Below are 27,352 nucleotides of genomic sequence, written 5' to 3'. Positions count from 1 at the left end.
CTCTCCAGTTAGTGTCCAGCTGGTGATTGCTGATTATCGACAAATAATTTACTGGCAGCTCGTTTTGCAGGGGAAAGCTTGCCCCCAGCCAGAGGCAGGTCCTGGCACCTGCTCACCACTTCAGCGCTTGTTTACCAGTGCTCAAACCTTGGGGATAGGCTTGCCCACCTGGCCCGGCAGCAGGAAGGCAACACCCGAGTCTGTAGCCACGCGCCTCTGCCTCCAGACAAAGGGCCTGTTCACCCCCACTTCAGCCCTCCTGGAGCCCGTGGACAGCACAATATGCAGAAAAATGATTAAGCCATTTGGGGCGGTCAGTGAGGATGCCGATCCAGGTTTCAATATAGGGAATCTGATCCGGGTGTCCTGCATTCCCATAAATGACTCTTTGAACCTGAAAGGTAGTTAGCAAATTTAGAGTGCCCTCGGGGGGCCAATTAGAATTGGGGGGCCAATTAGAATTTGGAAAGGTTGGCCATTTGAATTTGCAAAGGGCCCAAAGAGCTCCTGGGTTGACCGTTGACCGTGGCCCCCAACCCTGCAGCTCATCGGTGGAAGTCCTGAAAATTTTTTAAGAAACACTGCAAAGGAGAGCAAGCAGAAGCAGAGACTGATGGTTGACAAAACAGAAACAGAACAGAACAAAGACACTAACAACAAAACACAAAACAGAGACTAACCAAAACCTGAACCTGAGGCCATCAGCCACCGTTGTGGTCCGAGGCTGGGTCTCAGAGTTATGGCTGCATCCAGCCCTCCTAAAGACCCTAAAGGGGTACCCCACCAGACCAGATTAGAGATCTCTTACCGTTGTGGGCCCACATCCAGATGGCTCCAGAGGCGGATTTTTGAATTTCAAGGCTTGACCACCCGGTTCTCTGCCGGGGCTGAGGAACATCTCTCAGCGCGCGCCCCCTGGGGGAGGGCCGGTAGTCAGACCTTTGTCTCGACCGATGAGCCTCAGCAAAGCCAAGGACTTTCTCGCTGGGGCCTCCAAATGTTACGGTGCCTGCGAGTTAAGGTACGAGACAGCCAAACAGAATTTAAAGAGCCTTTATTAGTCAGCTAGCTGGCGGCTACTGCCTGTCACTCCGCGCAGGGAGTTTAGTAAGCAGCAGCAGCACACTGGAGAGTGCTTGAGACTTATATAGGCAGAAGCCACATCTTGAAAATGCAAGCAAGCTACTTTGACAAAAGCAGAGTTGGCGGTTAATTAATGGGTGCTTAAAATCTTTAGCAAGCTTGAGAAGTTTTCTCAAGGCCGGTGCAATGATTAATTATTGAAACGGTTACGCTTGGCTAATGCATACATCTGCAAGTCTCACTCCCTAAAACGGCACAGTTTCACTCCCTCCTCAGGGCTTAATGTTTACTTTGCAGTCATTACCAGTTGTGGGGGAAGGGGACTCTCTTGTTACAGATTTAGGGGAGGGAGCTCACTTTAGGGCCCCACTTCACTAATAATTTTTCAAAGAGATTTTAAAGTGAGGGGAAAAGACATCATAAGGAATGATGGAATAGGAAATCTTAAAATCCTCTCCTCCATAAAAGCAACAGAAATACTGGCAAAAGTTGTCAAAATCAACTTTTTTTCAAAACTTTGGAAATTAACCAAAAGCTTTCAACAGTCCAAAGAGTGTTTATTTAAGAAAAAAATAGCTGGATCTTGGTAAGAACATTGAGCTTTGTGGCTTTAAAAAACTGCCCGATCCCAAACCCCTCTCCCCAGCTCCATGGAGGTGTTGGAAACCAACAGCCCATAATCACAGTGAAAACTAGCACCTAAGTGGTCACTGAAGAAATCACAACAGGGTTGGAGCTTTTCAAAGCCCCATTCTCAGAGAATTGATATTATTTGACCTGTATGACATTTCCCTGGAAAACCTCATTCTTTTTTTTTAGTTCAGTTTTATTGAGATATATTCACATACCATACAGTCATCCACAGTATACAATCAGTTGTGCACAGTATCATCATAAAGTTTTGCATTCATCACCACAAACAATTTTTGAACATTTCCATTACTCCAAAAAAAAAAAAAAAGGAATAAGAATAAAAATTTAAAAAGAACACCTAAAACATCCAACCCCCCCTCATTATTAATTTACTTTTTGTCCTCATTTTTCACTTATCTGTCCATACACTGGATAAAGGGAGTGTGAGCCACAAGGTTTTCACAGTCATACTGTATAAGCTATATAGTTACACAGTCATCTTCAAGAATCAAGGCTACTGGGTTGCAGGTTAACAGTTTCAGGTATTTCTTTCTAGCTATTCCAATACACTAAAAACAAAAGGGGTTATCTATATAATGCATAAGAATATCTTTCAGAATGACCTCTAGACTCCCTTTGAAATGTCTCAGCCACTGAAACTTTATTTTCTGTCATTTCTCTTCCCCCTTTTGGTCAAGAAGGCTTTCTCAATCCCACAATGCCAGGTCCAGGCTCATACCCACATTGCCAAGGAGATTTATACCCCTGGGAGTCATGTCCTATGTAATGGGAAGAGCAGTGAGTTTACCTGCTGACTTGGCTTAGAGAGAGAGGCCACATCTGAGCAACAAAAGAGGCTCTCTGGGGGTGCCTCTTAGGCACAATTATAAGTAGGCTTAGCCTCTCCTTTGCGGTAACAAGCTTCATGAGAGCAAGCCCCAAGATTGAGGGCTTGGCCTTCTAAATTGGTATTCTCCAGTACTTGAGAGAATATCTGTAATTCCCCAGGTGGGGAAGTTTAATATTTCCACATTTTCCCCCAGTCCCTCAAGGGGGCTTTGCAAATACATTTTTAATCTCTGCCCAAATTACTCTGGCATGTATTGGGGCTTCACACTAACCTGTACAAACCTACCAGCTCTCACTCCCTATTCAAAGTTCTATGTAATTAAGGTGTTTGAATAAACTAACCATACAAGTTAAATTATATAGTGTGCTACAGAAAATACAGATTTTGCATCAAATAAGCATCTCTTCCTTTGGGAAACCCCATTCTTATGGCTTGTCTTTATTTAACCTGAAACAGAGTACACCCAGTGCAGAACAGTCTTCCCTGGGTTATTTGTGAAAAAAAAATCATTGGCAATTGTTTAACAACACAGCTGCCTGAAGCCATGTGTGATGGCTAGGCTCATGTGTCAGCTTGGCCAGGTGATGGTACCCAGGTGTCTGGTCAAGCAAGCACTGGCCTAACCATTACTGCAAGGGCACTTGTGGCTGGTTAGTAAATTAGAAGGCTGGTTTATTAAATCATTAGTCAATTGGCTGCAGCTGTGACTGATTACATCAATGAAGGGCATGTCTTCCACAATGAGAGAATTCAATCAGCTGGATTTAATCAGTCAGTTGAAGACTTCTATGCGAGACCAGAAGCTTGGCTGACCAGCAAAGCATTTCCTGAGGAGTTCATCGAAGTTGCCAGTTCATTGCCTGAGGAGTTCATCAAATACGTTCATCGGAATTGCTAGTTTGCTGCCTGAGGAGTTCATCGAAAATCTTCTTTGGAGTTGCCAGTCTGCTGCCTGCCCTACATAATTTGGACTCATGCTTACCCACAATTGCGTGAGACACTTTTTTAATCCTATATTTATAAATATTGATTCTGTTTCCCTAGAGAACCCTAACTAATACACCATGGTAACAATATGGCAAACAACACTAACCAAAAACTTAAGAGGAAAAGCTGGATAATGAGATGTCCATAGGGGGCTTTGAAAAGCTCTGACATATTCCTGGGATCTAGAAGGTCACAGCATGCCCCAGGCTATGTACATGTTCAGGAAAGACCTAAGAAGGCCCTAAGCCTCCACTCTGGCTAACTTCAAGGCTCTATGCAAGCAAGAAGTGAAAGATAAGGTGGAGTTGTAAACTGCCTGGCTGAATGCCTCAACTTGCACACAGAGCCCCTCAGCAAAGATTGGGAGACTTACTTATTTTAAGGAAATTTGATGTAATTTCCACTAAGCTAGCTAAATAGAAATATCAGTGGCCACATGTGGCAATGAATACATACCACAGAATGAGGTCAGAAAGTCACTAAACACAACCACCAACAACAAAACAGCAATAACAATAAATGCTGGGGAAGGGAAGGATCTGATTTCTGAAGTTGCCACATTATATTATTTTAAATGACCAGTTTTCAAAAAAAAATGAGACATACAAATTAAGAAGAAAGTATAGCCAATACATAAGGAAAAAAAGCAGTCAGTAGTAACTGTTCCTAAGGAAGCCTATGTATTGGTTTTATTAGACAAAGACTTTAAATTGGCTATTGAATTTATTAAATAAATTCAAAGAACTAAAGGGAGCCATATATAAAGAACTAAAATAAATAAGAAAATTATGTCTCACCAAAAAGAGAATATCAGTAAAGAAATAGAAATTATAGAAAAGAACTAAACAGAAATTCTGGGGTTGAAAATATAATAACTGGAATTAAAAATCCACTAGATTTTAGAGGGGCTATGTTAGTTTCCTATCTGCTAATACAATGGGTGGGCTTAACAAGAGGAATTTATTGGCTCCTGATTTCAGAGGCTAGAAGGTTTGCTGACATCTGGGGTCAGTAACTTCTGACTGGCTGACAATCTTTGGATTCCTTGGCTTTTCTGTCACATGGCAATGTACACGGCAGTGTCATCTCTTTTCTCTTCCAGATTCTATTCACTTTCAGCATCTGTCTGTTCCCTGTGGCTTCTCTTTTTCCATGTCCAATTTCCTTCGCTTATAAGGAGTTCATCCATATTGGATTAAAGCCTACCCTTATTTAGTTTGGACTCATCTTAACCGATAATATCTTCAAAAGTCCTATTTACAAATGGGTTCACACCCACAGGACCAGGGATTGGGACCTGAAAGTGCCTTTTGTAGGGGGCATGATGGAATCCCCAACAGTGACTCAGTTGCAGATTTCAGCAGGCAGAAGAAAGAATGAGTAAACTTGGGCTTGGGTCAATTGAATACACGCAGTCTAAGAAACAGAAAGAAACAATGATGAAGAGAAATTAACAGAGCCTCAGAGACCTGTGACATACCATTGGGTGTATCAGCATATGTATAATGATAACTCCAGAAGGAGAGGAGAGAAGGAAAAGGCATAAAGAATATTTGAAGAAACAATGACTGAAAACTTCCCAGAGTTGATCAGAAATATTAATATATGCATCTTCAGCAAACTTCAACACATTTCAAGTAGGAATTCCTCAGAGAGATCAACTAGAAACAACATAATCAAATTGTTGAAAGACAAAGGGAGAATCTTGAAAGCAACAAGAGAAAGCCACTTATCACATAAGAGATCCTCAATAAAATTTAATAGCTGATTTCTCATCAGAAACCATAAAGGTCAGGAAGCAGTGCGATGGCATAAGTAAGGAACTGGAATAAAAAGACTGCCAACCAAGAATTCAATATTCTGCAAAAATATCCCTAAAAATTGAAAGATAACTTATAATATTCCCAGATAAACAAAAACAGATAATTCATCACTAGCACACTTCCCCTACCATAAATACTAAAGGGAGTTAGCAAATTGGACAGCAACTTGAATCCATTGGTAAATATAAAACAGCATACATTTCTTTTATATTTGTCACTTTTTTTCCTCCTAGCTGATTTAAAAGACAAATGCATAAAGCAGTAATTATAAATCTGTGTTCATAGGCATACATTGTATACAGCTGTAACTTGTACAACAGTAACAAAAGGAAGGGAGAAGAAAGAGAGGTATATAGGAGCAAAGTTTTTATATACTATTAAAGTTCATATTAATCCAAACTAAATTGTTTTAATTTAAGATGTTAATTTTAATCCCCAGGGCAACCATTAAATATAACTTTAAAATATACAGTAAAAGAAACAACAAGCTAATTAAAATGGAACACTGTGAAACAGCTATTTAGCACAAAAGAAGGCTGTAGTGGTGGAATAGAGGAACAAAAAGACATTTAAAAAATAGCAAAATGATAGATGTAAACATGACCTTATCAGTAATTACCTTGAATGTAATATATTAAACTCTCTTTGTTTGATAAACTGCTATGACAAATATTACACAGGAGTTGGCTTAAACAATGGGAAAATTACAGAATTACAGATTGACTTACAGTTTTGATGCTGGAAGAAGTCCAAAATCAAGATATCAACAAGGCTTGCTTTTTCCTGAAAATCTGTAGCTTTCTCATGGTGGCTGCCAGCAATCCATGGTGTTCCTTAGCTCGTGTTTCTGCCTCCCTTCACCAGGTGATGTCCTCTCCTGTCTTGATTCTATGACTTCCCAGTTCTCTCTCTTTTCTTTTTTTTAAACATAATTCATTTTATTAGAGAAGTTTTAGGTTTACAGAACAATCATGCAGAAAATATAGATTTCCGGTATACCCCTGTTTCAGTTTGCTAAAGCTGCCAAAATGCAATATAGCAGAAAAGGGTTGGCTTTTAACAATGGAGATTTATTAAGTTACAAGTTACAATTCTCAGACTGTGAAAATGTCCAAATTAAGGCATCAACAAGAGGATACCTTCTCTGAAGTAAGGCTTCTGGCATCTGGGGTTCCTCTATCAAATTGCAAGGCACATGGCTGGTGTCTGCTGGTCCTTCCCTCCCAGGTTCCTCTGCTTTCAGATTCTGGTGGCTTTCTCTCTGAGCATCTGTGAGTTCTCGCTTAGCATCTCTGGGGCATTTTTTCTCTCTAAGCTCTCTCGGTGTTTCTTTTATCCTCTCATAAATGGCTCCAGTAAAGGACTAAGACCCCCTTGAATGGACTGGGTCGCATCTCAGTTGAAACAGCCTAATCAAAAGGTCCCACCCACAATAGGTCTGCACCCACAAGAATGGATTAAAAGAACATGGCCTTTTCTGGGTACAGAACAGCCCCAAACCAGCACAACCCCCCTCATTATTAATACCTCACATTAGTATGGTACTTTTGTTACAATTGATTTAAAGATATTATTATAATTGTATTCTTAACTATGGCCCATAATTTACATCAGGGTTTACTGTATATGCTGTACAGTTTGTTGTTGTTTCAAAATTTTTATTCTCATAATATATATACGACCTAATATTTCCCCTTTCACCACATTGAAATATATAATTCAGTGCTGTTAATTATGTTCACAGTGTTGTAGTATCATCACCACAATCTATTAAACCAAAACTTTTCCATCACTCAAACAGATGTTCTGTACCAATTAAGCATTAACTCCCTACTCCCTACCCCCAACTTAGACCCTGTTAACCTGTACTCTATGAATTTGCTTATTCTAGTTATTTCATGTCAGTGAGATAATACAATATTTGTCCTTTTGTGGCTCGCTTATTTCACTCAACATGATGTCTTCAACATGATGTCTTATTTCACTCAACATGATGTCTTCAAAGTTCATCCACATTGTAGTATATATCAGAACCTCATTCCTTTTTACAGCTGAATAATATGCTGTTGTATGTATATACCACACTTTGTATCCATTCATCTGTTGATGGACACTTGGGCACTTTCTATCTTTTGGCAGTTGTCTATAATGATGCTTTGAGCATTGGTGTTAAACATCTGTTCAAGTCCCTGATTTCAGTTCTTTGGGGTATATACATAGAAGTGGGATTGTGGGGTCTATACTTGACTTTCTCAGGAACTGCCAAACTGTCTCTCACTGTGGCTGTACTATTTTCCATTCCCACTAATAATAGATGTTTCTATTTCTCCACATCCTCTCCAACACTTTTTTTTCTGTTGTTTTGTTTTGTTTTTTTTTTTTTAAATAGTAGCCATTTTAGTGGGTGTAAATGGGGATGCTTTCTTCCTGAAGACTGGCGTTCTCTAGCTGACTGCCATGGTCCTTTGTGCTGGGTTCCTTGGTCACATGGCAATGCACATGGCAGCCTCTCCTGGCCTCTCCCTGCTCTTCCAGGTTCTGCTGACCTTCAGCTTCTTGCTTCCCGAGGCTTTCTCTCTGTCTGTCTGAATTTCATTCTGCTTATGAAGGACTTCGTAATAGGATTAAGACACATTGTGTTTGAGTTGGGCTACCCCTTAATTGAAGTAACTTCATCAGATGTTCATACTTACAATGGGTTCACACCCACAGGAGTGGGTTAAGTTTAAGAACATATTTTTCTGGAGTATATATCTCCAAACCACCACAGTTGCTCTTGTAAATGAATTTTTTTAATATCCACTTCATAATATTCATTACTAGTATACAGAAATACTGCTTATTTTTCTGCGTTGATCTTGTACCCTGCCACTTTGCTGAGTTTATTAGCTCTAGCGGCATTTTTTGGAGTTTTCAGGATATTCTATATATAGAATCCTGTCATCTGCAAATAGGCAAAGTTTCACTTCTTCCAGTAGGATGCCATTTATTTCTTTTTCTTGCCTAATTCCAGTACATTGTTGAATAACACTGAGGACAGTGGGCATCCTTGTCTTGTTCCAGATCTTCTTGAAAAAACTTTCAATCTTTCACCATTGACTACTATATTAGCAGTGGATTTTTCTTATATGCTCTTTATTATGTTGAAGAAGGTACCTTCTCTTAATAGTTTTCTAAGTGTTTTTTATCCTGAAGGGATGCTGAATTTTGTCTAATGCCTTTCCTGCATCAATTGAGATGATCATGTTATTTTTTTTCCTTCATTCTGTTAATGTTGTTTATTACATTAATTTATTCTCTTATGTTGAACCACTCTTGCCTACCTTGGATAAATTCCGTTTGATCATGGTGCATAATTCTTTTGCTGTTGGATTTGGTTTGCTGTATTTTGTTGAGGATTTTTGCATCTATATTTATAAAGGATATTGGCCTGCAAATTTTCATTTCATGTGATATCTTTATCTGGCTTTGGTATGAGGGTGATGTTGGCCTCTTAGAATGAATTAGGGGTGTTCCTTCCTCTTCAGTTTTCTTCTTGGGGTATTTGATAAATTCATCTGTGAAGCTATCTTGTCCTTGCTTTTTCTTTTGTGGGGTTTTTTGATTACTGATTCAACTTCTTTACTAGTTATTGGTCTGTTGGAATCTTCTGTTTCTTCCTTAGCCAGTGTATGTTGTTTGTGTACTCCTAGGAATTTGTTCATTTTATCTAGGTGATCTAATTTTTTGGCATATAGTTGTTCATAGTATCTTCTTATAATCCTTTCTATGGGGTCAATTGTCAGGTCCCCACTTCCATTTCTGATTTTTGTTTTCTGCTCCTTCTCTCTTTTTTTCTTTTTCAGTTTGGTTAAACGTCTTGGATTTGATCCTAGCCTCTTCACTCTTTTCAGTACATAGCTTAACTTGGTTGATTGTAGTTTTCTTATCTATAAAAGGAGATAAAATATACTAATTACCTTATAAGGTTGTTCTGTTAATTGAGGAAGTATATGTATATAAAGTACATAGTGGAGTCCCCCAAACAGGGGAGGATCTAGAATAGATTCTAATATTCTCCTCATGCCATTTCTAAAAAGGAAGCCATAATGAGTCCACTTAACTATTAATGCTGGTAATAGAGCCTTACTTGTATCATAATGTATAAACCATTTCATAAAAAGGACATTCTTTAATTTATAATGGAAATAATTTTTCTTCTAGTATATGAGAGTCTCAAGGCATCAATTTCTCTATGTAAATATTGTGCCCAAGGCTATGCAGACATTATTTTAAAAATATATTCTGCCTTTGGTAAATAGACTAAACTTTTTCCTTTATCCCTCAAAAAATTAGGTCATACTTAAGTGTTGATTTTGTTCCTAATGGGGCATAGAGAAGACAGGATAATAATATTTAAATGATATGTTCACTAAGCCTTACTGAAATCACAGTTTGTATGTGAGGCAGTGACTTAAATTCTCCTTTCAGTTGGTTTTCTCAATCTATATAGGAAGCCTCTGTTTCATGAGGAGATGAATGTGACATTTCAGCTAGCTGGGTTTTTTTTTTTTTTTTTTTTTTTTTTTGACACATAACTTTTTTCTCCTCTGAAAGAACCTTTGTTTATTATAATTTGTTTGTCTGCCATTCTGAGACATTTTTATTCTGCCATTCACCGAAACACTCAGAAATCATGCTTTGTAGTAACAGTATAGTTTTTCATATCCACATTATTTTTTAAAATCTAGGTATGATTTTCATATAATAAAATACACAGTTCTTAAGTATTTAGTGCAGTGAGTTTTTATAATGGTATACATTCATGTAACCACCAGCCAAAACAAGATGTAGAATATTTCCACCACCCCAGACATTCCTTCATGTCTCTTTCCCTGGTTTCCCAAACGCTTGTCCCCTATTCTGTCATCTCCTACCCGCACACCTGGGTAACACTTTCTGACTTCTTTCACCATAGCCTAATTTTGCCTGTTCTACAGCTTTATATAATAGGAATCATACAGTAGGTATATATACTCCTTTGTGTCTGGCTTCTTTTCCTCAGTATAATGTTTGTTAGATTCATCCAAGTTGTTCTTGTATCCGTAGTTCATTCTTTTTTTATCACCAGGAAGTATTCCATTGTTTACATATACCAGTTTGTTTATCTGTTTTTCTGTTGATGGACATTTTAGTTATTTCCTTTTTGGAGCTATTATGAGTAAGGCTGTGTTCCAGTTTGCTAATGCTGCCATTATGCAAAATAATAGAAATGGATTGGCTTTTATAAAGGGGGTTTATTTGATTACAAATTTACAGACTGAAGGCCATGAAAATGTCCAAATTAAGGCATCAATACAAGTATACCTTCAGCGAAGGAAGGCCAGTGGCATTTGGAAAACCTCTGTTAGCTGGGAAGGCACATGGGTGGCATCTGCTTATCCTGGGTTGTGTTCCAGCTCCTCTCTCAGCTCTTGTGCATTCTTCAAAATGTTGCTCTTGGGGCATTTTGTTCTCTCTTAGCTACAGCAAGCATCTGGGTCTACGTGGCTCTTTTTAAAGTACTCCAGTAAACTAATCAAGACCCACACTGAATAGGTGGGGCCACACCTCCATGGAAATAATCTAATGAAAGATATTACCACATTTGGGTGGGTCACATCTCTATGGAAACAACCTAATCCAAAGATTCCAACCTAATCAACACTAATACGTCTGCCCCCACAAGACTGTGTCAAAGAACATGGCATTTTGGGGGACATAATACATCCAGACCAGCACAGGCTGCTAAGAACATTTTTGTACAAGTCTATTTGTGGAAATATGTTTTCCTTTCTCTTGGCTTAATATTTCTGAGTGGAATTGCTGGGTCATAGCTCAGATGTATGTTTATAAGAAACTGCCACATAGTTCTCTAAAGAACTGTTACTTGCTTTTCTTTATTGTGGTGAAATATACATAAAATAAATAGTTTTAACCATTTTTAAGTGTACAATTCTGTGATACTAAGTACATTGACAATGTGGTGTAATTTTCACTACTACCTTTTTAGAACATTATCATCATCACAAACAGATACTTGTACCTATTAAGCAGTAATTCCCCATTCTCCCTCTCCCAGCCCATAATCACTATTCTGCTTTCTGTCTCTATGAATTTGCTTATTCTAAGTATTTTATGTAAGATAAATCATGCAATATTTGCCTTTCTGTGTTGTATATTCTACCCAACATGATGTCTTCAAGGTTCATCCATGTTGTAGCATATATCAGCACTTCTTTCTTTTTTTATGGCTGAATAATATTCCTTTGTATATAAATGCCATATTTGTTGATCCATTCGTCTGTTGATAGACACTTGGGTTTCTTCTGCTTTTTGACTATTATGAATAATGATGATATGAATATTGGTATACAGATATCTGTTTGAGTCTCTGTTTTCAATTCTTTTGGATATTTACGTGGAGGTAGAATTGTTGCATCATATAGTAATTCTAAGTTTAATTTTATGATGAAGGGCCAAACATTTTTCCATAGCAGTTGCACCATTTTACATTCCCACCAATAAGTTCAAGTGTTCCCATTTCTCCACATCTCCACCAACACGTATGGTTTTCGTTTTTGTTTTGTTTTTTTTTTTTTTTTTTGATAATAGCCATCCTAGTGGGTATGAAGTGGTATCTCATTGTAGTTTTGATTTGCCATTTTTCTAATAGTTAATGATATGGAGTACCTTTTTGTGTGCTTATTGGCCATTTGTTTATTTTCTTTGGAGAAGCGGTCTATCCAGGTCTTTAGCCATTTTTTATTTGGTTGTTTGTCTTGCTGTTGTTGACCTGTAGCAGTTCTTTATATATTCTAGATATGAAACCCATATCTGCTATATGATTTGCAACTATGTTCTCCCCTTCTGTAGGTTTTCTTTTTAACATTTTGACAATATCCTTTGATGCATGGAAGTGTCTAATTTTGGTGAAGTCCGATTTATATATTTTTTTTCTTTTGTTATTTGCACTTTTGGTATAAAATCTAAGAATCCATTGTGTAATACAAGCTCCAGAAGATAGTTCTCTATGTTTTTTTCTAGCAGTTTTATCGTTTTGGTCCTATATTTAGGTTATTTACCACTTTAAATTAATTTTTTTTATGGTTTGAGGTAGGAACCCAGGTTCATCTTTGGCATGTGGATTTCCCATTTTCCCATGGACTTGGCGCTCTTGTCAAAAATCAGTTGGTCATACTCTACGTTTCACTAAGTTATACAGTCCCAGTCTTTATCTTCTGTCTTTCCTTCTGGTGTCATACAGACCCCTAACCTTCCTCTTTCAACCATATTCACAGTCATCTTTTTTCAGTGTACTTACAGTATTGTGCTACCATCACACAGTATTGTGCTATCCATTTCTAGATCTACACAATCCATCCTCAAGAAAGTTCTATACTCCTTCAACATCAAATGCCCAATCTCTACCCTGTTTCTATCTTCTGATATCTTCATTTCTGCCCTCTTCTCCAAACCTCTCTTTCCTGTCTTTTCCTGTCTGTCTTTGGCACTCCCTTACTCCCTTTAGTACTTCCTGTAGAGGAGGCCTCCTGTTCACCAGCTCTCTCAGTGTCTGTTTTTCTGTGAATATTTTAAACTCTTCCTCATCTTTGAAGGACAGTTGCTGGGTATGGGATTCTTGGTTGGCAGTTTTTCTCTTTCAGTATCTTGAGTGTATCATGCCACCGCCTTCTTGCCTCCATGGTTTCTGCTGAGAGATCTGCACTTAGTCTTGTCAAGCTTCTCTTGTATGTGATGGATTGCTTTTCTCTTGCTGCTTTCGGAGTTCTCTCTTTGTCTTTACAGATCTGATTAGTGGGTGTCTTGGAGTAGGTCTATTTGGATGAGTTCTGTTTGGGGTATGCTGTGTTTCTTGGGCCTGCAATTTTATGTCTTTCATAGGAGTTGGGAAATTTTCATTGATTATTTCCTCTATTGTTCCTTCTACCACTTTTCCCTTCTCTTCTTCTGGAACACCTATAACATGTGCTTCATGTTGTCATTCAGTTCCCTGAGACCGTGCTCGTATTTTTTCATTCTTTTCCCTTTCTGTTCCACCGTGTGCAGGATTTCAGATGTCCTGTCCTCCATCTCACTGATCCTTTCTTCTGCCTCTCTAAGTCTGCTGTTATATGTCTCCACTGTGTTTTTCATTTCTTCTGTTGTGCCTTTCATTCCGATAAGCTCTGACGTTTGTTTTCTCAAGCTTGCGAATTCTTCCTTATGATCACAGTGTCTTCTTTATATCCTTTATCTCTTTTGTCACATTCTCTCTCACCTTGTTGATTTGATTTAAAAGATTTGTTTGAACATCTATAATTAGAGGTTTCAATACCTGAATCTCAGTTGAAATGTTAGTTTCTTCCTTTGACTGCGCCATATCTTCCTGTTTCCTGATGTGGTTCATGATTTTTTGCTGTCTAGGCATCTGATTTTCTTTATTAGTTTATTCTGGAAGTTGTTTTCTCTCTTTTGCCTAAGATTTTCGTGTTGATCGATTTTGATCTCTATCTTCTTTTTTCTCTCCCTGGCCAGTTGTCAGATTGGCTCTTCTCCCCTGTCTTCCCCCCCAAATCAGGCACCCACCATGGCCTGCCACAGGGATGGGAGGTAGGCACTGGGCACTCCAGCAAGTTCAGTGTGTTTGGTCATGCAAATCTGCTGGCTTCCTGTGGTGCTCTATTTTCCACTGGTTAGCAAGACCTGGTTTGTTTTGGGGCCCTGCATTAACAGTTGGGTCTTCCCTATTTCTCAGCCAGAACAGGGGCTGCATTTCCATACAGGGCATGTAGACAGCTCCTGTACTCCCAAGGAAGGGATTGAAGCCTCTTTTAAAAAGTATTGTCTTCCCATGCACTTCCTGGACTGTCCAGCAGATGGTGCTGTTCAGTAACATTATGGTCCTCAGAGGCTGGTTTCCCTCTGCTCACAGGCTTTGTATGACCCAGCCGGGTTAAAACTGCATGATTCCTATGCCCTCACTTTGCTGACCAAAATCTGGCTTGATGTAGGGCTCTACCTGCAGCAAAGTATTTCCTTGGCTGACCCAGCACTCCTGCTGTCTCCAAGGCAAGGAAATGGCTGCTGGCTGCTGCCTTCCCTCAAGGGTGGAGGAAGAGCTTTTAGACCCAGGGCTGAAAATGCATCTCTGTCCACGTTTTCTCAGTCTCTTTGTCGCTCACTGATCTGGGCCTTGAAATGTCCTCTCCTGTTCACTGGGTCTTCAAACAGTGAGGGTATTTTTTGCTGCTGTGAGGTTTTAAAATCTGTGTCTCAGGACCCCAGGGAGGGGTCCTGTCTGCTGATTCTGTGCCTTTCCCACACAGAGACTGAGTAAGAGGGAGGGAGGTTAACTGGCTGGTCTGGTATGGAAAATTCCTACCTGATATTTCTTCTCTTTTGTCAATTTGACATTTGCAGGGTCTTTCTCCAGTCTATATCCTCCTCCAGAGTTTCAAACAATTCAGAATTGTCCTTTTTTTTGTTGAATCTCTGGAGAGTAGGTCTTTACGTCGCCATGTTGATGACGTCATCTCCAGCACAGAGTATTCTTTTAAGCAATTTTATTGAGATATATTCACACACCATACAATTCATCCGAAGTGTACAATCAGTGGCTTTCAGTATAATCACGGAGTTGTGCATTCATTACCACAATCAAATTTAGAACACTGTCATTACTCCAAAAAGAAAAACTACATATCCCTTAAACTCCCCTAATAGTGATGCTTGGAATTGATGTGGTACTTTTGTTAGAATTGATGAAAAAATATTAAAATGTTACTGTTAACTATGAAAAAAAAATCAATTGGTCATCAATGTGAGGGTTGATTTCTGAAGTCTCAATTCAATTCCATTAGTCTATATGTCTGTTCTTGCTTTACCATGCTGTTTGGGTTACTGTGGCTTTGTAATGAGTTTTAAGATCATGCAGTGTGAGTCTTCCAACTTCATTCTTCTCTTTCAAGATGGCTTTGTCTATTAGGGAGGCCCCTTATCCTTCCATATACATTTGATGATTGACTTTTCTGCAGAGAAGGCTGCTGCACTTTTTATTGTGATTGTGCTGAATCTGTAAATCAAGTTGGGTAGAATAGATATTTTACAATATTTAGTCTTCCAATTCATGCATATGGAATGCATTTATATTTAGTTAGGTCTTCTTTGATTACTTTTAGCAATATGTAAGTCCTTTACATTCTTTGTTAGATTTATTCCTAGATATTTGATTCTTTTAGTTGCTATTGTAAATGGAATTTTTTTCTTGGTTTCCTTTCAGATTGTTCATTATTAGCGGAAAGCAACACTACTGATTTCTGTGTGTTGGTCTTGTACCCTGCCACTTTGCTGAATTTGTTTATTAGCTCTAGTAGCTTAGTTGTGGATATTTTAGGATTTTCTGCATGTAGGATCATGTTGTCTGCAAATAGAGAAATTTTACTTTTTCCTTTCCAATATGGATGCCTTTTATTTCTTTTTCATGCCCATTACTCTGGCAAGAATTTCCAGTACAATGTTGAATAACAGTGGGAACAGTGAACATTCTTGTCTTGTTCCAGATCTTAAATTGAAAGCTTTCAGTCTTTCACCACTGAATATGATATTAATGGTGGGTTTTTCATATGTGCCCTTTATTATGCTGAGGAAGTTTCCTTCTATTTCTCATTTTCTAAGTATTTTTATCAAGAAGGGGTACTGGATTTTTTGTCAAATGCTTTTTCAGTTGAAATGATCATGTGTTTTTTCTTTCATTCTGTTAATGTGGTGTATTACATTAATTGATTTTCTTATGTCAAACCATCATTGCATAGCTGGGATAAATCCCATTTGATTATGGTATATAATTCTTTTAATGTACTCTTGATAGTTTTTGCCAGGAAGGGACAGCTAGGAGCAGGCCCTGGCTCTTATCATTCCTGACAAGTAAAATGTATAGCGATAAGGAAGATTGTGCCTATATATCACATATTTTATTTTGTTATTTAATAGCTTTGTAGAGGTAAATTTAATACATAATAAGCTCTACATATTTAAAGTGCACAATTTAATAAAATTTGACTTATATATATACACACACACACCTGTAAAATCATCACCACAATTAAGATATTGAACATATCTATCAACCCAAAAGTTTCCTCATATCTTTTTGTAATCCCTCCCTCCCACTACCAGCGATCCCTCATACCCAGGCAACCACACACCTGGTTTCTATCACTATAATTTACTTTGTTAGTCCTCCAACTTTATTCTTCTTTTTCAGTGTTTTTTGACTATTCTGGGTTCTTTTCATTTCCAAATTAATTTTAAAATCAACTTGTCAAGTTTTACAAAAAAATCCTTCAGTGATTTTAAGTGGGATTACATTGAATGTATAGACTAATTTGGGGAGAATTTTTGTCCTAATAATGCTGATCTTCAGACCCCATGAACAAGTATATATCTCCATTTATTTAGGTCTTATTTAATTTCTGTCAACAATATATTGTTGTTTTCACTGTAAAGATCTTGCACATTTTTATCATATTATCCATCAGTATTTCATGTTTTTGATGCTGCTATAAATGATATTTTTCTGTTTCAGTTTTTTATTGCTAATATTTAGAAATACAATTGACTTTTTAAAATATTGGTTTGGTATCATGTAATCTTGCTAAACTTACTCATTAGTTCTAGTATCTTTTTAAAAAACTCTGTCATGTTTTCTATATAGACAGAAACTGTGAATAAAGACAGTTTTACTTTTCCCCCTTTATCCTTACAAAATGACCTTCTTTATCCTTGGTAATAGTCATTACTTTGGCTTATTTATTATAGCTACTCCCACTTTCTTAGACTAGCACTAGTGTGGGTTATAGTATGTCTTTTTTCATACTCTTACTTTTAATCTATATGTAACTTTTTATTTAAAGTACATTTCTAGTTGGAGCATTTAGTTGAATTTTTCTTTTTTTTCCACTCTGACAATCTCTGCCTTTATTTGGGGGTGTTTAGACCATTTACATTTAATGTGATTATTAATATGATTAGGAACATTTACATTTAATGTGATTATTAATATGGGTAGGTTTGAGTTCAACTATCTTGTTATCTGTTTTCTATTTGTCCCAGCTGTCCTCTATTCCCTTTTCCTTCTTTTTCTCCCCCTGCCTTCTTTTGAATTAATCAAGTTTTTTTTAATGATCCCATTTTATCTCCTTTGTTGGCTTATTAGCTGTAACTGTTTTGTTATTTTAGTGGTTGCTTTAAGGTTTATTGAATACATCTTTGTTTTATCATAATCTACTTTCAAGTGATATTATATCACTTCACTTAGAGTAAAAGAACCTTACAATAGTATACTTCCATTTCTCCTGTCTGGGCCTTTATGATATTGTTGCATTCGTTATATTTTTATGTATGTTATAAATCCCACCATACATTGTTATTATTTTTGTTTAAACAACCAATTTTTTTTAAAAAGATAAACAATTATCTTACCTATTTACCCATGAATTTATCATTTCTGGTATTTCTTCATTACTTTGCTTATATCCACATTTCCATCTACTATTATTTTCCTTCTGCCTGAAGGACTTTAATATTTCTTATAGTGTGGGTATTGCAGTATGGCAATGAACTCTTTTGGCTTTGTATGTCTGAAAAGGTCTCTTCTACTTTTGAAAGGTATTTTTTTTAACTGGGTACAGAATTCTAGGTTGATAATTGTTTTTAACTTTTGGAGGGAAATACTGCTTTTAGATAAATACGCATTCATCATTCTATTTACTATCAAAGCTTTCTGCCATTTTATGCCCACAAAGCCTTTTCTTTTGCATAAAGCCAGGCTCCAAATCTCAGATAGATTTGAGAGGTCATTCTGGAGGTTATTCTTATGCATTATATAGATATCCCTTTTTAGTTTTTAGTGTATTGGAATAGCTAGAAGGAAATACCTGAAACTGTTGAACTGCAACCCAGTAGCCTTTATTCTTGAGGACGATTGTATAAATATATAGCGTACATTGTGTGACCATATAACTGAAAACTTTTAGGCTCCCACTCCCTTTGTACAGTGTATGGACAGATAAATAGAAAAATGAGGACAAAAAGTAAATGAATGATAAGGAGAGATGGGGGGAACGGGATGTTTTGGGTGTTCTTTTTTACTTTAACTTTTATTCTTATTTTTGTTTGTGTGTGGTAATGAAAATTTTCAAAAATTGATTGTGGTGATGAATGCACAACTATATAATGGTGCTGTGAACAGTTGATTGTACACTATGGATGACTGTATGGTATGTGAATATATATCAATAAAATTGAATTTTAAAAAAAGCCAGCCTCCAACAGTAAAAAATATGCTTATATTGTTTCTGCTAAGGCCTTTAGAAACCCTATTTGAAACTAAAGCCAAATTATGACTCCTTTGTACTTGGTAGTCTTAATGGTGTAGGAAGAGTTATGGGTTCAAGGAGGCAGGAGAGAGAAAAGACCTTAGGTAATATCTCAAAATATTATCCTGTGTAGTTTTTCCTTTCTGTGGTTTTCTGTGGCACTTAACACTATACTTTGTTAGCATTTGTCCCCCACATTACACTGTCAGTTCTTTTTATCTTTAGCATAGAGCTTGTTTAAATGGCTTATTTTCAGAAGCAACCCAACTGTATGCCCTCATCTATGTAACTGGGTCCTAGGCCAATTATGTTTATATAAAAAGATTGACCAACATCTTATTAGGAAATTTTTGCAGCAAGATGGTGGTAAAATGAAGTAATCAGATTTAAAAAAATTGTTTTTCCTTCACAAAAGACTATCAGAAAGGCATTACTGAATGAATATACAACTTTGACAAGATACCAATTTCTTTACATAATTTATTTATAAATATATCATGTTTATGTTTGTTAGCTTATTTTTTTTCCAAGCAGAATGAAAAATGGTCAGCAATTCAATACCTGCAGTTATTCAAGGGAGGAAAATAAAAAAGCATTTGCTCAAATAGTTTATACTTTTATAACTGTCTGCCATGCCTTCTTGGAAAGTGGATTTCTGAGGTCAACCTTTGACTTCCACCTTTCACAGACTTTAGGAATACAACAAATCCGTATTTATTCTGAAAGTAGATATCCAGAAAGCTTTTGTCAAAAGCAAATAAATGACAAGAAAACAAGTTGATTAACATGGATCTTATTCCCTCTCTCCCTTTTCTTTTCTTTGCTATCAATTAGGCAAATAAAGATTTATCTCAGTGTACCACATCTTCTTACAGTTTCAGTGGTATGGTGTGATTAAAAATATTGCAAAATCTGGAAGTGTCTCCAGTATGATTACAGACAACTTTGTGGTTAAATAGATTTTATTCTTTGACTAAATATTTTACTTTTTGAATATTTATTCTTTGAATATTGACAACCAAGGAGTAGATTCACAGTTATTTTTTAAGGGATAACAATGAGTCCGGTATAGTGCTAGGTGTTTTCATATTTTCCAAATGAATCCTCTCAAGAAACCCTGGGTATAGAGGTTGACTCTTCAACTGGAATAGTCTATTTCTTAACCTTCATGACATAAACAAACAAACAAAAAAGTTTACGGTAGCTTGCATAGAAAGAGCTCTAAACTAGGAATAAAATCTGATTTGTAGTTTCCTTTGTGCTACACATTCACTGGACAATTCATCTTAACAGTTTTTAGTCCCTGTCACGTGATTAATAGCTTAATTACCACCTTCTCAGCCCTGCTCCATATTTGCCTTCCTTAGACTCAGTACTTTCTACATATGCCTATTAGCTATAAGATCTTGAGAAATTTTATTTTCTGTCATTTATGTTTTGAAAACAATAGAGTTTCAGGTATTCTAAATGTCAAATTACATTTTAATATGTCCACCCTCCTAGAAATTATGATATGCAACATCTATCCCTGTTTATATACCTTATTTATTACTACACTTTAATGCACTATTAGGCACTCAAAACCCAGGTTTGAATGAATGGTTTGTTTCCATGTCTCCCCTATTGTGAGTTCCTTAAAAAGAGGCTTCTATCTTGTCTTTAGTCTTTGTATCCCTAGCATCTAACATAGACAGTATATAATATAGTTTCAGTAAATGCTGAATGGTCAATGTGTGAAGAGTTGCTAAACTCACCTCCATTTCTTGTCTATAAATGAAGGTCATGATACCTTCATTGCACAGCTCATAAAGATGTTGTAAGAACAACTGAGATAGTCTTAACAAGCAGAAAGATAGGATCTGCTGCCTAGGACATAGACTTCCAAAGGGTATATTTTGCATATCCTCTGTTGTTTTTTGTTTTGTTTGTTTTTCACTTAATTAGGCCTACTTTTTTCTTTTCATTCCAGTCAAAATTTAACTGCTTACAAATATCCCTGGGAGAGTCGCACAGTGATTTGCCCTAGTCCACATTCCAACTAGAGGAATCTTTCCCAATACAAATTTGATGTTGACATACTTCTTTTTGAAACTCTTCAAAGAACTTTCAACCCTCTGAAAGTTCTTTCCGCCTTACTTAAGTTCACACTATTTAACACAACGTACTAAAGCCCTTTGTTATCTGATCTCACCTTATCCCTTGACCCACACACTCATTTCTCTCTCCCTCCCTCTTCCTTCTTCTCCTTTCCTCCTACTTTCTCCTTTTTCTCTGTCCTTTTCCCTCTCAGTTTTTTCTCTTACATACTCTCACTTTCTCTATCTCTCTCTCATACCTTCCCTCTCCCACCTTTTCTTTCTCTTACTTTCGCTTTCTCTCTCCCTCTTGCCCTCCTCAACACTGGCTGTCTTGTGTAGTCCAGCCTCACTCAATTTTCTATTCCTAGAACAGGCCATGTTCCTTCTTTCCACATACTCATCTCTCTTCTTGAAATAGTCTTTCCTCCTTTTTGCCTGACTGACTCCTCTTTATCATAGGGTCTCAGTTTAGATCTTCATTCATCTGGGAATTATTCCTTGACCTTCCAGGCTATGCTAGTGTTAAGTTGAAAATAGATCTGAAAACCAAGGTGCAGAATAAGTTTATTGAGCTAAGTGGCACGTGTGGGAGCAGAACTAAAAGAAAATTACTCCTCAAAGCAAAGTGGTGGGAAAACAGTTTATATACCTGCTTAGAGCATAGAAAGGGTATGGGGGGAATGGGGTGGGTGCAGCAAGGAGGACATGAGCTGTGTGAGTTGTCTGCAGCAGGGTGTCCTTAGGTACCATAAATCTACAAAAAAGCTGCCCAGGCAGAATATTTGTATAAGAATGGGCCTATCTGGCGAAGATAAGCAGACTTGCTGGTTTCAGCATGACTTCTTTATCACAGTTCCTCCTTTCCGATGGAGGCAGGGGTCTTAATTAGCACCACAAAGGATTGTTGGTATGTCAGTCTGCCTCAGTTGCTTTTGGTTTCTCCTTTGTAGTTTCCTGAGTAAAAATGGAAATTTAAGCAAATTAAGATGATTAGTAAAGCTATTTACCATTCTCATTTCACACTAGGCATCCCTCCTTTGTGCTCATATAGCATCTGTGCTTATTCCTATGCATTATCAACTAAGCTTGCATCTTTTTTCTTCCATTTTTATATGCAATTTTATTGCGATATATTCAAACACCATACAATCCATGCAAAGTATACAATCAGTGGCTTACAGTATCATCACATAGTTGTGCATTCATCACCACAATGCCTACATCTTTATATCTCAGACTATCAGCTTCACAAAGAAAGACCATATCTATCTTGCTTATTACTGGAGCTTCTCAGCCTCCTGCAGTGCTGGTGCATAACAGGTGTTCAGTAAATATTTACTGAATAGATAAATGAATATTCAATTGGTACCTGGCATTTTTCATTTAAGGTAATATCATAGCATTTTCCTTTATTATTAAAATTTTTATAAACGTCATTTTTAAATGACAACATATTACTTTCTCATATGGATATCTCATAGTTTTGCTTCTAGATTATTTCTAGTTTTTCACTTTTAGAATAATGTGATGAACAGTTTTGAATGTAAAACTTTGCCTGGTTTTGATTATTTCCATGGAATGGATTTAAAGGCATTTAAGGGACTCTTAATTCTTGGGACATTGCCTACCAAAAAGTTTATACCAATTTAAACTTCATCAGTACTGTATGGGGGTGGCTGTATTGCCATAGTCTCCCCAGCACTAATTATTTGCATTTTTAAATATCCTTACTAATTCGATAGGTTAAAATGGTTTCTTTTTTGTTGTATTTGATTAATGATGAGGCTGAATATTTTCTCAAATATTTGTAAACCACGAGTATTTATTCTTTTGTGAAGACAACTAGCTGTATTTCCCCACCCATGTGAATGTGAGACCAGTTTGAATACTTCTGTTTTACATATTCATTAAATTTTGAGGCTTCTTGTAAGGAAGATTTCCCGTAATATCAATTGCCTCAAAGTTTGGGTGTACTAGTAGAATCATCCCTTTGACCTTCTTTATTAATTTTCAAAATATTCACAATTTAAAAAATTATCACAGGGTGTGGAGCTATCTATTTTAAAAGTGTTTAAGATATGTATTTTGTAAATATATAGACATGCCTGGAAATAAGAAGTGGCAGTTACATTTCTTAGGGCGATTGGACTTTATTTAGGAAACTGTCAAAGGTACTCAGAAATCAGAAGTTGTGATTGTAGATAGACCTTCAGACATCTGCATATGTAGATAGACCTTTAGACCCTTGCCTCCACGACAGTGATACCAGCCTATCCTGATAAAATATTCTTAACTCAGCATCTACAGTAGCTGGTCTGGTAGAATGACAAACCTACCTACCTGAGTTAGAAGACAGGGATTCTGAATCCCAACTCTGAAATTAGCCTGCTTCATGACCATTTACAAATTACTTAATCTTATATCACTCAATTTCTTCCAGTTCTAAAACTTTTTGATTTTTTTTGTCCTGGGGACAAAATGCTAATCTTCTGAATTGAGAGCTATTCTTGTGAATAGCTGTGAATAGGTCTGAAAAACTATACATTCTTGGGAATTATTTGGAGAAAATAATGGGAAAATTTCTCATAGTAGTTAAAATTTCTAAGGAAAATGGACTCCCAAATCCTAGATTATTTTCTTTTGGTAAATTAAAAATGGTAAAATTAGATAAAGGATTTTTATACTGTTTTGCCTGGAGCAGAGAACTGTATATTCAGTGTTTTTTCTTTTAACATGCAAGAAAATGACAGATTTGAAAAGGATGCATAGAGTTTATATAGTTTAAATAGGCAGGGAAGCCTATTGTCTAAATAAAGGGATTACTTAGGGGGTAAAAAACTAACTGCAAAAACCCTCAGTGCTTTTAAGAGAAATTATTATTTAAGCAAATGTAGGTCTCCGCTTCATTAGATGCTTTAATTAAAAGTCACAACGAAACATTAGCCCTTTTCAGCCTGAGAAAGCTGGCTGGGGCTGCTTTCGAAACCAAGGGAATCTGACTGCTCTGCGTTTGATTTGTTAGGTCTGGCTCAGTGCGCTGAACTCTGCTGGCAGCTGAGAGGGGAAGCCGGAAAAAGGCAAGTTCCTGGTGCAAAGGTTGCTCTGCAGCATAATTTAGGCATTGGAGGAGCTGTCGTTGTAACACTTTACAAGATGGGTTTTCCTGAAGCTGCCAGGTAAGTGGCTCTCTGAGTTTGGTATGGCAGTTAATCCTTCTGAATTTTAATAGTTGATGACCTGTAACAAGTAAAAAGTCCTAATCTTATTGTCTTAGTATGGCAAAGAGTAAGTATCTCATTACATTGCTGTAATAACATGACTTTCAAACTTTAAAACTGGCCATTAGCTTTTAAACTGAACCAGCCATAGGAAAATTTTGTTCAAAAGGAGGCAGCATAGTCAAAAGAGAGTGCTGAACTAGCAGTCCGAGCGGGCTGTTGACGCGTCCCAGCCCATCTGAGTAATTCAGGCAAATCACTTTGATTTTGTTTCCCACAATTTACTTTCTCACTGTAACCTTCCAGGCTTCTGAGGTTGTTTGAAGAAAGTCACCAATTATGCTGATTGTTATCTCTGCAAGTTTATATCTCTGTATCGAACTAGGCCCTCACTGCTGCTAGAATCCTTTTATGACTTTCTTCCTCTCCTTCAAATGCCTGTGCTTTTCGAGTCTCCAAATACTTTTTCCTCTCCCTCAACCTCCTTGCTCATTTCTCAGAGAAATACTCTTTCTTCCTGGAGGGAAAAGGTATGTCTTCCAACACCCTGCGCTCGCCTTGGCATGCTTTGTTTCCAACTATTTTCGGTAACTCTGTTACTTTGTTCCAAATATTAAATATACTCTCTCCCTTTTAATGCTTTCCCTTTCCCCCTTTCCATTGACTCCTTTCTCTCTCTCAACAAACATAATCAGATCTTCCCTAGTCTAAAAATTATTTTGTCTTTGCCTAAATTATTGTCTTTCATGATGAACCTTTTATATTGAGCCACCTTTGTTTTTCCATGTTGTAATACCTTGCAGTCTAGTTTCTTACTTCCCCCTGAGGTCAGGTAAGACTATCAACAATGGATTATAGAACTGAATGTCCTTGTCCTTATTTTTTGTCCTTATTCTCCTTAACCATGCTGTGACTTTTAACATTAATTGGCTTCCTTTGCCCCCTGAAATTCTTGGTCATTATCATTTATTCACACCGTTTGTGCCACAAAGGTTATAAGACCCACTTCTTTTATAGAATTGCTCACACTCACCTTTTATAAGTCCTTGGGCCTCTTCTGTCCCCTCATTCTTCTTTTTCTGCCCTGAATATTACTTCTATTGTAAAAATTCTATCTTATGTGATCCATCTCACATTCAGTCTCCCTTTAAATATCACAGCACTTTGTACCTCTTGGGTCCCAATCCATTTTTGGTTTGGCTGTGGTATATCTAGCTTGACTTTATTCCCTTTATTATATGAAATTTTGAGGCCTAATACTGTGACTCACTTCTCCCCACATTAGGATCTCTTCTTTCATAGTGAGAAAATGCTTATTGAATTGAATTGAATTGAAAAAAAGTGCTTTTTCCTCCTAAATCTCAGTCATTGTTTCTGTACTGTCCTCTGGAGTTCCATTTAGTTCACATATGGAGTTGAAAACCTTCAGTAAAGCCAAACTCTAAAGAGCTACCATAGTCAGCATATTAGTGTAGCTAATTCGCTCAGAGTAGAAGGTTATGAATTTTGGGCACAGGTTCTATTTAAATGTGGAATTCTCAAAGTTCTTTATTTTCAAAGAGGCTAAATAATTGGGAGAAAGTATTGTTCACATTAACTGGGGTTGATATTTCTGGAGAGGCATGAAAAAATCTAGAAGATATATTAATGACTGATAAATAATATTGAAATATAGCAGACATTATTGGTAGTTTTAGTGATAGAACATAACTCACTTGAAAGGCCGAAGTTGGAAAAATAATTCTAAAACTCTGATGGTGCAAATGTAGTTTTAAAATGCTGTTATGGTTAGATTTTAAACAAAGTAATTTTAAGATACCCATTACACATGATTAGATTTTGATCTCTCACTCACATAGCTAACTTTGATGGAGCAACTGCTACATGCCCAGGCCCCAAGGTCCTCTGAGCATGTGGGAGAAGGCAGACATACTTTTTTCAAAATACTATAGAAACCCAGAGGAAGAAGGTGAATTTGAGGTTATGAAGAAGGTGAATTTGAGCTGGGATGACTCAAAGAAGAGTAGGGAAAAGAACTATACAGAAGTATAGAGATTTGAAAATACGAGAAGATTTAGTGAGTGTTTATACTATGTGGGTAGAGGGTAGATTCTTTTGTCTGCACAGGGGTGGAGTCAGGACTGTGTAGGTAACAGGAGATGTAGCTGTAACAGTAGGTTGACTCACGCTTATGAAGTGTTTCAAATGCTATGTCTTAGAATTTATCCTACAGAACATGGATGTTTAGCAAAAGATCACATAATTACGTTGCACGTTAAATGAGTCTGGCATGACTTTGATTGAGTTGGATGGCGGAAAGACCAGAGGCCAGGAATCCTTAGGAAGCTTTTGCAGTAGTGTGGGTAAGAAACGTTTAGCACTACCACAAGGGCAGTGGTAATGAAGAAGAGAGGTCAAATTTAAGAGCTATGCATTTGAAGGGTGAAGAAGAAAGTGTTGAGGATGGTTTTTATTTGAGATGACTGAGTAATAGTGATTCACTGATACAGCATGAGAAAACAAGAGAACAGGGTTTGAGGGAGAACATGTATCTAGGCTGAATATTAGGCTGAAAATCTAGATTTGGGGGTCATTAGCTTATAGGTATAGTTGAAACTATGGATTTGTGTACGTTTGTTCAGAGAGCGAGAAAAGAATTGTAGGGGCAAATAGAAAATTGTGAGGGTGGGGGAATGGGACATAGAAAATATCATCTATCCTCTGCTTCTGCTAATATTTTCTTCCTTTCTTAGGGCATTTTGAGGGCCAGCTTGAGGTTTCTCCCCATCTATCCTCATTGTTGCCGTTGGCAGCAGCTTCTACAGGTAGAATCTCTATTGGATGAGAAACATAAATTATAGCCTTTACAAAAGATATTTTTTTTTGTTGGTAGGGCACATTTTTTTCAATTTCCTAACATGTGCCCCTCCATGTAATATTTCTCATTTTACCTTGTTCAGCCAAGAAGATTTTGTTGGGCTTTACTATTTGTAGTTTATATTATGGAGAAGGTAGGCATATCAGATATGCTTTTTAAAACCACACGTAGTCTCCCCTGTCCCATTCTGATGTAATCCTTTAGGGGAATATCACCAGTACATTTTCCATACCTCAAGAGTGAGAGTTATTGCTTAGAGTAGGTGTCAGCAAATGTTTCTGTAAAGGGCCAGTATTTTAGGTTTTGTGGGCAATATGGTCTGTCACAACTATGAAACTTTGCTGTTGTAGCACAAAAACAGCCATAGACAAAATATATATGAAGGGTGTGGCTAAGTTCCAATGA

At 37.1% G+C, this 27,352-nt stretch overlaps 1 protein-coding gene across 2 annotated transcripts in view; it reads left to right on the top strand.

Annotated features, from left to right (window-relative positions):
• The window catches only part of SCP2 (sterol carrier protein 2), a 239,240-nt gene that overhangs the window by 175,726 nt on the left and 36,162 nt on the right, over positions 1–27,352 (top strand). For both annotated transcript variants that reach the window (XM_037827204.1, XM_037827205.1), the window contains one exon: positions 23,874–24,027. In XM_037827204.1, the coding sequence (XP_037683132.1) occupies positions 23,874–24,027 (154 nt within the window). The remainder of the gene's footprint in view (positions 1–23,873; positions 24,028–27,352) is intronic.

This window comes from Choloepus didactylus, chromosome 2, assembly GCF_015220235.1.
Source record: "Choloepus didactylus isolate mChoDid1 chromosome 2, mChoDid1.pri, whole genome shotgun sequence".
Taxonomy (NCBI): Eukaryota; Metazoa; Chordata; class Mammalia; order Pilosa; family Megalonychidae; genus Choloepus; species Choloepus didactylus.
The sequence above is the reverse complement of the archived record's forward strand: the minus strand, read 5'-3'. Positions and strand labels throughout refer to the sequence as shown.